Here is a 14,345-nt window from a genome sequence, read left to right as displayed (position 1 = left end):
TTCATACAAAAGGCTTATATATGGTAAATATAAAAACCATGACAGAACTGAGGCTAAAGATATTGATCACATCAATAAAAATTTAAGAAGTTTCACACTGGCTACTGAGTAAAGTCTAGAACTATTTGTAAAGCAGAGATTCAGAGACTTTAAGAATAACAAGATGGACAAAGACACATCAGGCAAATACAAATTGAAATAAAGGCAGAAGTTACAATCTGCAGCTACAAGGTAGATTTGTAGGAGGAAATCATAGATAAGGAGGCAGATTAAAAAAACAAAAAATATTTTATGCGATGCTAAGGAGTCTGAACTTTGTCAGTAGAAATCTTTGAAGGATAAACTATAGATTTTGGACAAGAATCAGATGTCCACTTTATTTTTAAATTTTTTTCCCTTTCCTATAGTGCTGAGAAATGTGCACTTTAAAAACTGATTGAATCGAGGTGAAATGAGAGGGAGGAGATCCAGTTAGAATGGGGGAAGGGGACAAACACTGCTTGAGTGCCTCTCTAGGCCAAGCAGTTTACATATATGCTCTCATTTTAAATCCTAGTAACAGCTATATGAGGTAAGTCTTGTTATTCTAATTCTATATAGAGAGTTTCTGAGGATCAGGAACATTAAGTAACTTGCCCAAGTAAAGTAGCCAGTAAGATGCTAGAGTAAAGATTTTGAACTCAATTTTACTTAGCTCTTTGCCACTACATAGTCAAGGGAGGAAGGGAAGAAGCCACGGAGGGAGGGAAAAAAGAAATTATTCCAAGTAAGAGAGAGTCCCTTTCCTTTTTCTTCTTCTTTTTTTTTTTTTTTCTTGTTGGGGAAGGGGCAGATTTTAAAATTATTTTAAAATAAAGTTCTAATAAAATACTTGTTCTTGGTATGCAAGGCACTGGGAGCTAAAAAGTCTACTTACTGCATAAGGCTTTACAAATTGATTTACAGGAATAAAATCTAGTTAACAACATGTAAAAATATATATATATATTTTTTCGTTTTTTTCTTTTTTTTTGAGTTGAGGGTCTTGCTCTTGTTGCCCAGGCTGGAGTGCAACGGCATGATCTCGGCTCACTGCAATCTCCGCTTTCTAGGTTCAAGAGATTCTCCTGCCTCAGCCTCCCAAGTAGCTGAGATTACAGGCGCCTGCCACCATGCTCGGCTAATTTTTGTATTTCTAGTAGAGATGGGGTTTCACCATGTTGGCCAGGCTAGTCTCAAACTCCTGACCTCAGGTGATCTGCCCACCTCAGCCTCCCAAAGTGCTGGGATTACATAATCTTAAATTCTAGTCATCACTTTTTAAAACTCACAATATAGAATCTTCCAGTTTTTCTACTTTCTACTTTTTTTTTTGAGACGGAATCTCGCTCTTTCACCCAGGCCGGACTGCAGTGGCGCTATCTCGGCTCACGGCAAGCTCCGCCTCCCGGGTTCACGCCATTCTCCTGCCTCAGCCTCCTGAGTAGCTGGGATTACAGGCGCCTGCGACGCGCCCGGCTAATTTTTTCTTTTTTTGTATTTTTAGTAGAGACGGGGTTTCATCGTGTTAGCCAAGATGGTCTCGATCTCCTGACCTAGTGATCCGCCCGCCTCAGCCTCCCAAAGTGCTGGGATTACAGGTGTGAGCCACCGCGCCCGGCCTTTTTTTTTTTTTAGACAGAGTATCGCTCTGTCACCCAGGCTGGAGTGCAGTGGCATGATCTCGGCTCACTGCAACCTCCTCTTCCTGGGTTCAAGCGATTCTCCTGCCTCAGTCTCCCAAGTAGCTGGGATTATAGGCGCCCGCCACCACACTCGGCTAATTTTTTTTATTTTTAGTAGAGATGAGGTTTCACAATGTTGGCCAGGCTGGTCTTGAACTCCTGACCTCAAGTCCACCCACCTCGGCCTCCCAAAGTACTGGGATTATAGGTGTGAGCCACTGCACCCGACCCAGTTTTTCCATTTTTCTACTTTTAAAAACAAAACCTCTCAAGTTCTTTGAAAATTTTTCTTATCCAATTTTTGTTTCATTCTTGTTCCCAACTTAGTCTTCACAATTTCATGTGAAATACTCCATCAAACTATCTGTAGATGTTTAATTAGTTAAGAAAGGACATTTCTGCTTCAGTTCTTTTATTCCATCACATACTTACATGGAATGGTTCTCAAGTAGAGATTATCTCTGATCACTTGCTGCAGTTTGTGGTCAATTGATCCTTTTTGAAACTGAAGACTTAGGTAATGCCGCAAATCTTTATTAATGACTTTGCCTGGAGCAAAGACAAAGAAAAAAACAGAAAATAAATGCATAATTTTTAGACGTTCACTTAAATATAGAAGCTAGTAACTGAATACTCTTAAACCAGTTAGCTATAAACAGGATAAAGAAATCAGAGAATTTTACTAAAAAGAAAAGAACACCAAATTATTTATAGGTACTATAATTAAAATATGTACCTGCCATATAATGTGGGAATAATTTTACATGGTAAGGGAGGGAGAAGGTACAGGTCAGAGAAGGTGACAAAAATATTCAGAGTAATTTCATTTAGTCCCATGGCTTTAAATACTATCTATATAATGATAAACTTCCACATTCATATCATGTATCCATCCTTGATCTACCTCTGCCAAGCTCTAAACTCATCAAACTGATGCATATATATTGCAAATATATTTGGAAGTCAAATAAGCACCTCAAGTTTCAGATAGCCCAAACAGAACTTTTAATTTCATCTGCCCCCAATGTTTCCTCCCCAACATTTTCCCTATTGTAGAAGGCACCATCAACTTGCAAAACAATCTCGAAATCTAGAAGTCATCCTTGATTTCTCCTTTTCACTTCTACCCATCCAGATCCAACACATTAGCAACTTTTGTCGGTTCTACTTCCAAGACATATTTGACTTTTCTTCATTTCATTTGCCACCACCCTAATCTAGGCCACCACTGATTCCTCATCTGGAATTCTGTCCCAGCCTTCTAATCGGCATTATTCTTGTCTCCTTCCTGCTGCCCACCACTTAGAAGCCAGAGTGAGATTTAAAACATAAATCTGATAATTACTACTCTGTTTAGGGTCCCCTCAGATATCTTATACTTGCAACAAAATCTAAAATCCCGAACAGGGACTAGAAGGCCCTACATGTTCTGGCTCCAGCCATCCCTGATCCTAATTTGGTCACTCTTCCCACTGTCAAACACTGCTCCACCTATTCTTGGCCATCTTTCTGATCTTCGAAAAGGCCAAACTGGCCCTACCTTAGGGTCTTCTTCCTATCACTAGATTGAACAGGCATTTTCTGTCCACTTGCTTGACTCCTAGATACAATGTGAATAATTAAGAAAGTCAAAAATTTTCTATTATTTGTGGGGAAAATGGGAAATAAATAGAGAGATATAAGGGCTCTCAAAGAAATATTAAGCAGAAAAAACAGGATTGCAGAAATCTGATAGCAATGAATTTATAGTAAGGGTTGAACTTAAAATGAAACTCCAAACAGTCCAAAGCATTGTTCATTAGACAAGGCTTCAGATAATTAGAAAAAATCAATGCTAAGGCAAAATAGATTATTTTATTGAATAAGAACAGTTGATTAAAGTATACTCTTTTATTTAGAGCAATGCACTTATGACAAGTTTAGATAAACCAAATACTATTGATCAGCTAATTTTTTTAACTATTATTCCACAATATTACATTTCTAACTCCCTCTTTTGCTCTTCTCATATGTATAAATGAACATAACCTATGCAAGACGGTGTTAATATAAGCAGGAAATCAGTGTGTGTCAAAAGTTCAGCAAACATATTCAGATCCTAAACTAATAAACACAAACCCTAAAAAGTCCTTCTTTTGTCTTGCTAAAAATAGATGCTGAGCAAGGGGGAGCCTTTGTGATTTTAATAAACCTGAAAGATATTTACCAGGATGAACACAGAAGAATCTCTGGTCCCAGAGGTTGTTTCTATTAAGCATTTAGGGATCCCACTAACCCAAGCCTTATTTAGATAAAAATAATATTATTTCATTTTTTAAATGTATAATACAGAATCATACAGTATACTATTCATCACCGGATAGAATAAAATGCTAATTTATAATCAATACTGTATAGTCTCATTACTTATTGAACAAAAATATACCAAATAATGAATTCATTAAGTATTTTTAAAATCAGGTAAGAGATGTCTCAAATGTTTTGTAAATGTCATACAAAAGTTTTGGTAGATCGCTATATAGTTGTCTAAAGGTGTTTTGTGATATTTGGGGAAGTTTGGTTAGGGTTTTTGAATGGACAGAGAATGCATCATTGTTTTTTCCCCCACTTAAAAACAACATAATGTAGGCTCCGACATCTAAAAATCTGCTATACAACATATTTTCAGAAAAAGACTTAATTTGGATAAAAGATAATACATGAATAATTTAAAAAGACAGTCTGACTCAATACTTTGTTTTATTAACTCACGATTTCCTTTTTTTTAAAATTTGAAGCTTTACTGTCAGATATGGTATAACGTACAAAGATAACTATAAAATGCTAAAAACTCAGATTGCATTTTAATCTATAAAATAACAACCATTAAATTAGATATAATTAAGGACAAAGCCACAATAAAATCATAAATTACAGCATAATGGGTCTCTTAAGGCAAAATAATTGAAACAACTCAATTCTTGCTTTTTTTTTTTTTTTTAGATGGAGTCTCACTCTGTCGCCCAGGTTGGAGTGCAGTGGCGCAATCTTGGCTCACTGCAAGCTCCGCCTCCTGGGTTCACGCCATTCTCCTGCCTCAGCCTCCCGAGTAGTTGGGACTACAGGCGCCCGCCACCACGCCTGGCTAATTTTTTGTATTTTTTAGTAGAGACGGGGCTTCACCGTATTAGCCAGGTTGGCCTCGATCTCCTGACCTCATGATCTGCCCACCTCGGCCTCCCAAAGTGCTAGGATTACAGGCATGAGCCACTGTGCCTGGCCTCAATTCTTGTTTTAAGGGCCTACAAGATCTTAAGACTGAGAGGCCAAGGCTGGAAATTGCACTCTGTTTTTCACCGTTCATTTCTACTGGGATTCTGGATGTAACACCGAGACGAACAGTTGTAAAGAAAAATGTGAGGGACAATTTTACAAGTGTGATATTTTGGCTGGGTGCGGTGGCTCATGCCTGTAATCCCAGCACTTTGGGAGGCCGAGGCAGTTGGATTACTTGAGGTCAGGAGATCGAGACCAGCCTAGCCAACATGATTAAACCCCATCTCTACTAAAAATACAAAAATTAGCAGGGTGTGGTGGTATGTGCCTGTAATCCCAACTACTCCAGAGGCTGAGGCAGGAGAATCGCTTGAACCTGGGAGGCAGAGGTCGCAGTGAGACAAGATTGTGCGGCTGCACTTCAGCCTGGGCAACAGAGTGAGACTCTGTCTCAAAAATAAACAAATAAATAAATAATTGTGATATTTTATGTAAACATCTGCAAGTATTCAAAAAAGTTATCACACTTTTTTGAGGCTAGAAACAAAATATTACAAGCATCAAAGAAATATCAATTATGAAAGTTTAATAAGTTAACTATGGACTTGCATTCTTTAAAAGTAACAATTAATTAAAAAATATATCGGATGTAGCAGCCATCATGGACTGCCAAAAGAACTTCCTAAGGGGACAAAATATATGGTTCTCTCTTTGATATGATTCCAGGGAATTTGTATTTTTTAAAAAAATATGTAAATATCTTGAACAGGCAGCTGACTGTGGGATTACCAGAAGGCCAACAGACACATTAACTCAGAAAGACACTGCTGAATATATCTGTATTATCAATTTGTATATGAACATCTGCCTTTTGTTTAGGGATAGTTCACAGGAATGACATTTCAAGGGTATGAAAAACATCCAAGTGAGCTTACTATAGTTGTTACTGAACAAAGAAAAGATTCTTCATAACGTTAGCATTCTTAACATAGCCAGACTTTGCTCTAAATGCTAATATTATGCCTTGGCTTCTAAGTAATTTATAAGTCAAGGTTACATATGTAAATTAAAAACAGATTTATATATCTTACAAATACAGCTTGGTTGCAAAAAAGTCCCTAACAGAAACCTTAATCATGAATAAATCCAGGAACTCAAGTTTCAACATACAAATCCTTAAAAAAACTCGTTAACTACAAATCCATACTTTCTGAATATATGCAAATTAATGTTCACCACCAGTTCTCTGTGAGGAACCAGTATATAAAGTAACTATTATTTAACTAAATGCTGGGCATGCTGGCATGGCAATGGCCAGGCAAGCAGCTGTAAATCAATCTAATTACAATCTAATTTCATCATGTTTCCACAAGGATAGTTAAGGAAACACTGTCAACCACTTGGCGAAAGTCAAGATACAACATGTCTTTACTATTCTCTAATCCAATAGCAATTATACAACTAAAAATAAAGCAAAAAAAAAAATGAGGTCAGTTTGGCATGTCTTATTCTTATAAATTCATATTGATTCATGGTGATCATCCCATTCTCTTCTAAACACAATATTTCATTTTTTTACAATCTCTTCAAATTTTACCACAGTTTAAAGTAGGGAATTGGTCTTGGGTTTTTGCAATATACTTTATTCCTTTTTGGAAACTAGGACATTTGTCTCTCTCTTGTCTCCAAGTATTTACCCCATATTCTCAGTGATTTTGTAAAACAAAACAAAACAAAACAAACAAACAAACAAACAAAAAACTATATTTTGTTAAAAAAAAAAAGTGACAATAACCCTACGATTATACCTGAGTCCGTCAACTCCTGGGAGGCAATACATTTCAGTATTGAAAATTTAAATTTATTTAAAGTGAATGATACTCCATCTTCTCATATTTTTTGTTTGTTTGTTTAATTTCCTCTGTTTCAGGTTGTTTGTTTTACCTTTTACTATAGGAAAAGGATTTCTGCTATTGCAAGATTATAGAAGCAAAGTAAGAATTGTATAGGTCTGATTTTTACCTGTAAACAGACATTAAGAATATCTTCTTCAGACAGTGAGCTATCTCTTCCCTCTTGTTGCTCTTGCTCCAAACACAACCTTAAAAGCTCTTTGTGCACTCTGAGGCATCTTAGTTCCTTTTAAATTTTGGCCTTTGAAGAGAAAATTCTTAAATGTTTATTTCTTAAAGTCTTAGCACTGTATAACTGTGTGATGATTATGTGCTCCTTTCATCTATTAATCATGCACATCCTTTAAGAAACCTGAGCTGTTCAGGGCATTTTGTGCACCTATAAGAATTTCTTCTAATAATTTTTCTTTTAGAACTCTCTAGCCTTGAAATCACAGCCATAGATGCTATAATCTTGCAAATATCTGTTTTCCTTAAAGGCAAAGGATGGGCATAACCATGTTTCAGTTCTCTTCTTTACAATGATGTCTGTAAGACAACTTGGTGACTTTCCCAATAAACTGTTCAATACAACCACATCAACACACAACCAATATTACAAACTAGTCCTTTTCCATTAGACCAGGACTCAGAATAGCAGTCCCTCTTATTACTTCTTCTACCTCATGAGATCTATAGCAGTAAGGGAAGCCTCCATGAAAGTGGTGAGATTAGCCTAATGCCAGACTGGCTCCCTGGCTCAAGGAAGGGGATCCCTAAAAAATAATAAATCAAACTGTCTACTTCTTTGTAAAAATAAAAGTATTTACAATGCTTTTCTAGATAATCAGTATCTATACATTTCATAGTAAAACATATTCATTCTATGGCACAAAAGCTGTTCAAAAATACCATATACATTGTTAAACATAAATTGTCAGCTATCTAAAGGCCAAGGCCATGGTTTATTTTTATTGATTTAGTTTAGTTTTTATAGATTTAGTGTGTACCTAGAAAATAGAATAAGTGAATCAGTTTAATTTTTTTTTTTTTTTTTTTTTTTTAGATGGGGTCTCACTCTGTCAACCAGGCTGGAATGCAGAGGTGCGATCTCGGCTCACTGCAACCTCCGCCTCGGGGGCTCCAGCAATCCTCCCACCTCAGCCTCCCAAGTAGCTGGGACCACAGGCACATGCCACCAGGCCAGGTTAATTTTTGTATTTTTGGTAGAGACAGGGTTTTGTCATGTTGCCCAGACTGGTGTCAAACTCCTGAGCTCAAGTGATCCGCCTGCCTCAGACTCCCAAAGTGCTGGCTGGGATTACAGGCATGAGCCACCATGCCTGGCCTTAATTTGTATTTTTAACTATTCATTTGACCCTCTCCATCCTTGAATACATGAAATTTTAGAAGACAGTGCTCACTTAACTGATACAGCACTCTTTAATAGTCTATCTACAAGTTTATGTTAAACTGTGTTTCTTCAACAATGAAACTGATTTTATTTTGGCTCAGTCAAAACACTAAAATAAATTCTTCATCAATTTCTTCAATTCTTCATTAAAGCAGCAAGCTCTATGAGTCTTTAAAGTAGGTTTTAATTACAGTTTATATGTCAATTCATCAAATTCTGTTCTTTATTTATTAACATTTTAAAACATATTCACAAAATGGTATCTGGACTGAAATATAAAATAAGGCTAAGCTAACCATTTGAATCGATTATCTTCTGGCACCATTGGGTATAACAAGTCTACAGCAGGAAAAGCCAAAAACACTTCTTTCTGTGGAAGAGGCATAGGAATGAGACAAGAACAAGAAATGGAAATGCTGATGACTAGGGCTGTTATTTTAGAATTATTATCATTATTATATACATATTAATTATATTTATTATAGTATATGCTATATGTTTTAACTCACTCCTCATGATAACCTTTGAAGTAGGTGTTATTATTATTCCCATTTTATAGGTAAGAAGCTAAAGTATTGAGAAGTCAAGTAACTTGGCCAAGGTTACACTGCTAGTAAGTGACAGACCTGGGATGTGAACACAGTCAATCTGTCTTCAGAGCCTACACTGTAAACATTGTAAGCGCTGTCCTAGAATATCCCTGTTTCTTTCTCTCTCTCCCTCTCTTTCTCTGTGTGTTTGTGTGTGTGCACACGCGTATGTACTTGTGTGTGTAAGAGACATGGTCCCTTTTGATGAATTTCTTCTTTTGCATAAGCTTATAGAGTACAGGTTTCCTGTTTCATAACAGCCTACTTTTCCATGACACAGTCTAGTCATTTCTGAGTTCTGAGGAGTAGGTACTTAGGGCTAAACACAGTGAATGAGAGTGAGCCCAAAGGGAACTTAAAGTCTTGCAGGGAAGATAAACATTGAAGAAGAAATTTCAAACGTGGAAACATTATAAAAGAGAAGTACAGGAGTTCCTCTTTATCTGACGTTTTGTCTTCCACGGTTTCAGTTACCCACAGTCAGCCTTGGTCTGAAAGTATTAAATGGAAAGTTCCAGACACAAACAATTAATGAGTTTTAGATTGCATGCCATTCTGAGTGCTGCAATGAACTCCCATACCGTCCTGTTCCATCCCGCCTGGGATGTGAGTCATCCCTTTGTCCTGCTGTATCATCTCTATATCCATGCCATACATGCTACCCACACATTAGTTACTCAGTAGCTATCTTAGTAGCTGTCTGGGTTATTAGATCAAAAAACATAGTATATGTAGGATCTGGTACAATCCATGGTTTCCGGCATCCACTGGGATTACAGGAGTGAGCCACCACATCCGGCCTTAAATAAACTTTTTTCTTTAAAAACATTTTTCTTCATAGCTTTTGTTTTTCAAATTTTCTGCAGTGAAAATATGTTACTATAATGAAAAAAAAAGTTTTACAAACTAAAAACCAAATTTTGAAAAATTGTGCCCTTTAAAGGTCATTAATGGAAAAGGAGGCCTAACATAGTGGACCATTATGACGAAAAACTTCCAAGTTCTACATGAAAGCTGAGACTATTTGTGTAGGCTTTTCTTTGGTCAGCTGTCTTCAAAATAAATATTATTTTCACCATTCCTAGGATAAATTGCAATCATTTCTCTTCTAACTGAAACTCTCAGTCAACGGATAAACTAAAGAACTAAAACCCATGTTTGAAAAATAAGATGGAAATCATCATTCTAGACAAGACACAACAAAATCACCACAACCTCCCCTTAAAAGGTCATATATCAGGAAGGGCAAAGTAAGATGGGACCTTCCTAGCAGAACAGAGTAGAAAAAGTGAAAAAATAAATAATCAAAATTGGGTCCTTTTCTTTTCTAAACTTTTTATGGGATTATGAACATTTAGTACTTAAAAAAAAAAAACAGCATTTTAGAAGTGTTATCCTGAGGCTATTTACAATTTTTTCTTTGTGACGCTCACATCCGGAATCATTAGCAAACCTGTCGTAATGCTAGATAACCAATGCCTGGCTGGCACACCAATAACTGAGTCATATTATATGCTTCATCCTTTTGACAGGAGGGTACAAAACCATCTATTGTGCACTGTCATTTTCACTGAAAACAGAATAACTGGGTTTAGTAGTCTTTACAAATCAAAGTTATGTGCTTCAACAGAATGTCCAAGACTTGAGGTGGAAGATCTGTTACTGATATTTCATTACAACAGCTAATAAAGAGACAGCTGAAAGGGAATATTGACCCAAAAAAGATGATAATTAGAGAATTCATAGTGTATTTTAAGAGACTTCATTATTGTAAACAATTTCAACCTCTGGATTCAGGCAGTAGGCTGATATAATTAACCAATATGAAAGGAACAATTTAATAGTCTTCTTTTCTCTGATAGCTTTTAAAAATATATACTGACCCTCAGAACTTTTCTGCAGTAAATGGTTAAAGATCCCCAAAATTCTATTACACATCAAAAGTAATCTGAGTCCAGAGAGAGTCAACATACATTCAACAAACAAAATAATTTAAGTATTTCCAATTTCCATTTCTAATCTCTCTTTAATCAATAACACATTTAAAATATTTTTTAAAATGATCCTTCAAAATGTAAAATGTCTGCTCAAGAACTGGAAGAGTCTTCTAGGCAACATGACAATATAAGTCACTTTTACAAAAATCCCTCTTTTCAACACAGAAAATGAGAAAAAATAATCAAAAATGAAAGAAAAAATTTATTATCTCTTAAAAAAGTTATCAACTCCAGAAAATACAAAACAATTTGGACTACACTGAGGGAATGCCAGAAGCTGACGAGCAACTCTCTAGCTCATAAGGACAGCACGTTTTGCAAACTCTGAATAGAAAATATCCGGAAGGCCTCCACTGACATCCCCAGTTTACGTGAGCTATCAGAAAGCACGGCGGGACTGAAGGTGGAACTCACTGGCCAAACTCATTGGCCATTTTTCTTCTGTACAAGGTTCTTAACTGGGAGGTGTGATGTCAGTAGGCAAACCTTCTTCAAAGCTGCAGACGACAGTAACTTGAGAGTGGAATAGTACATGACAAAAAGTGTATGAGCTGTGGCAGAGTACCTTCTAATTCACCATGAGTTCACCCTGAAGCAGAGGGAGCCAAATGAAGCCACCATGCCTACTCTCAACAGGGAAAGCAAAAATTCCCAATGCCTAGGAGCAAAAGACAAAAATTCATAGAGAAACGGAGATAAAGCTACCAAAATGTTCCCTCAGCTCTAGCTCCCTCCTTACCCACTACTACCAATGCAGGGATTTTAATAGCTAAATAGAGGCTATCTGCTATCTATATCAAGCTGAAGACTTCATGTGCTAATGGTAAGAGCCAAGTGGTACCAAGGTAAACTGAAAAGGTAGTCAAGAAATAGCACTAATGGGCTTTATGTAAAGAAGTAAGAAAATTAGACTGGCATATTAAAAAAGTAACTGTGTGTGGAGAATGTACAGGGGGGCAAGAATAGCTATGGGGCATGCAATTAAACAGTGAGGGCCACTGTCCAGGTAAGAGATGATTTTGATTTACAGTGGTAGTGAAAGAGAAAAGGAGATGGATTTGAGATTCACTGTACAAACCCATATATATGAAGAGTTTTTCAATATCAAAAACTACCCTTAGAAGAGGAAATCATCTTATATTTGAACCTTAGAATATTTCAGATTACAGACTGACATACAAATTATTTTGTTCTGAAAAATCACAAAGTACTGTCTGGAACAGTCATGTTAGCTGGAACCAACAACAATTGCTTCAAGAGATAATTTGACACAACTGGTAAAAAAAAAGAAAAAAGTAAGCAAAGTAAGAAGATTCAGTAATTATTCCATGACGTATTACCTCCCTGCTGTGTGTGTTAGATGTCACCATCAAGCAATATTTCAGTGATCATTTGAAAAAAGCGATTCAGTCCATGCTTAGGTAACAGGATCATGAATATATGCCAACAGAAAAAGTAGGGGGAAAAATTGTGCCCTAATTGTACTTGGAACTGAGACAGCATTATACACAGATTCAAAAAATACATTATCTCAAACAACTAAGATGGAAGGGAGGAGGAAATGATCTGGAAAACTGTATTAGATGACTCATTCCAGTGTTGAAAAAGCACCAACAAAATTTTTGTATGACACAGTGGCAAATCCTGTATCTCTAAATTGTGAGTTTAAATATATGTATAATTAAATTAAATATTAGAAGTAGAAATTTGATTATATCCCTAACAGTTAGATTCATACTGTCTAATCAAATTAAAAAAAAAACCACATGTCTTCTAGTAATTGTGGACAGCTTAAGAACAGACTCTTCTTGTATTTGGCTATACATGGGATTGTGGGTAGAAACCATAATACTTGGTGGTACATTTGACAGGAAGACTCAGGGAGAGAGGGAGAGACAAAAAATAATAATGACTCCAGGTTTCTCGTTTGAGAAACCAGGTAAATTTAAGTTCTATTTAAAGAAAAATAGAAAGGAGAAGAACAGGTTTCAGAATTGAGGCAGGAAATCAGGTTGGTTTGGGGCATGTTGTTTTGATATGTTGGTGAGACGGACACCTTGTAGAAATATCAAGTAGGTTGTTGGATATAACTATGTGGAATTCAGAGAAGAGCTCTGAATTTAGGGCTGGAAATTGGAAGACTTTACCTCACAGAGAGTAACTGACAATAATCTAGCTTTGAAAGAGATGTGCGGTAATAAGTATTTTCATGCACTATTAATGAGGGCATACAGTTGCACAACGTTTCTGAAAGGCATTATGGCAATATCTATTAACATATACTTGCATATCCTCTTAGAAAAAGATCTACTAAGGTAATATTCAAATACAAATGTAAAAAAATGTGTCCAACTATAGGGAACTGATGAGTACATCATTAATAATGAAACGTGTCTTCAACTACTGATTTATAATGTTTAAATATATTGAGTTAAAAAAAAGAGGAAGGTGCAGAATAGCATTTAGTATACAATATTTACAAAATTGGTACACGTTTCTTATATGTGTATGCAAAACATATTCTAAAATGTGCTTATTTCTCAGTGGCAAGACAATGAAGAATTTTTATCCTCCTCTTCATAACTTTCTATTGAGAGGTTTTTTTTTTTTTAAGCGAACAACAAAAGTATACCATTTTTTAGAAATCTATAAAGCTTCTGTTTTTTCCCCTATTCTTTTAAGTGCTTAAGAATTAGAGCAAATATAATCTTTGAGGCAAACAATAAAAACAAGAGAATAAGACCACCCTGGCCGAGTACAGCTTGCTTTCAAATTTCAGAGCTGCATAACTAGGAACACATGTCAAAGCTGAGCACCATCCCAGGCTTCAGACCAAACAATTAAGCTAGAGAAGTCAGTCCTGGTTGACTTAAGCCTGTAATTTGGTTACTGAAATGAATACTAACTGGGCCTTTTGCAGGCCACTTACACAACTGGTTCCTCTACCCCGACCCAGTGACTGAATACCATATGGTGATTTAAGGCAATTTACTGTTAAGACCACATCTTAGGGATTAGTAAATTACGTACAAGAAAACATGGACAGGAGAAAAACAATTAAACAGTCTGATTCCAATAAAAATACTTCCCATAAAAAAGAAAAAAAAAATCACATGATAGAGGTGATCATTACTTTCTCCCTTAAAATAAATAAAACGAAGAGGACAGAAGGGTAATAAAACAAAATACCAAGCACTATGCTAGGCATGGGGGATATAAAAATCACAAAGTAATACCTGTCTTTGATGTCATAATGGTCACCCCAGTGTTATAGTATCATAAACGAGTCTAAACAAATAACTACAAAAGCCAGTTAAGAAGCATGTACAAGGTACATAGGAGTATGTACCCAAGAGAAAATAATTGTGACTGGTAGGGGAAGCCAGGCAACATAGACTGGAAGAATGAATGGAGAGGATAGATAGAGGGAGCACAGTGGGCATTCCAGGCAGGAGAAAGGGCATGCTGAATGGCATGGAAGGAAAGGCAAGGCC

General features: G+C 36.3%; 1 protein-coding gene across 2 annotated transcripts in view; it reads right to left on the bottom strand.

Moving 5' to 3' along the window:
• The window catches only part of MAGI3 (membrane associated guanylate kinase, WW and PDZ domain containing 3), a 285,866-nt gene that overhangs the window by 133,377 nt on the left and 138,144 nt on the right, over positions 1–14,345 (bottom strand). For both annotated transcript variants that reach the window (XM_055114114.3, XM_055114117.2), the window contains exon 2: positions 2,136–2,252. In XM_055114114.3, the coding sequence (XP_054970089.2) occupies positions 2,136–2,252 (117 nt within the window). The remainder of the gene's footprint in view (positions 1–2,135; positions 2,253–14,345) is intronic.

Source organism: Pan paniscus, chromosome 1 (genome assembly GCF_029289425.2).
Source record: "Pan paniscus chromosome 1, NHGRI_mPanPan1-v2.0_pri, whole genome shotgun sequence".
NCBI lineage: Eukaryota > Metazoa > Chordata > Mammalia > Primates > Hominidae > Pan > Pan paniscus.
The sequence above is the reverse complement of the archived record's forward strand: the minus strand, read 5'-3'. Positions and strand labels throughout refer to the sequence as shown.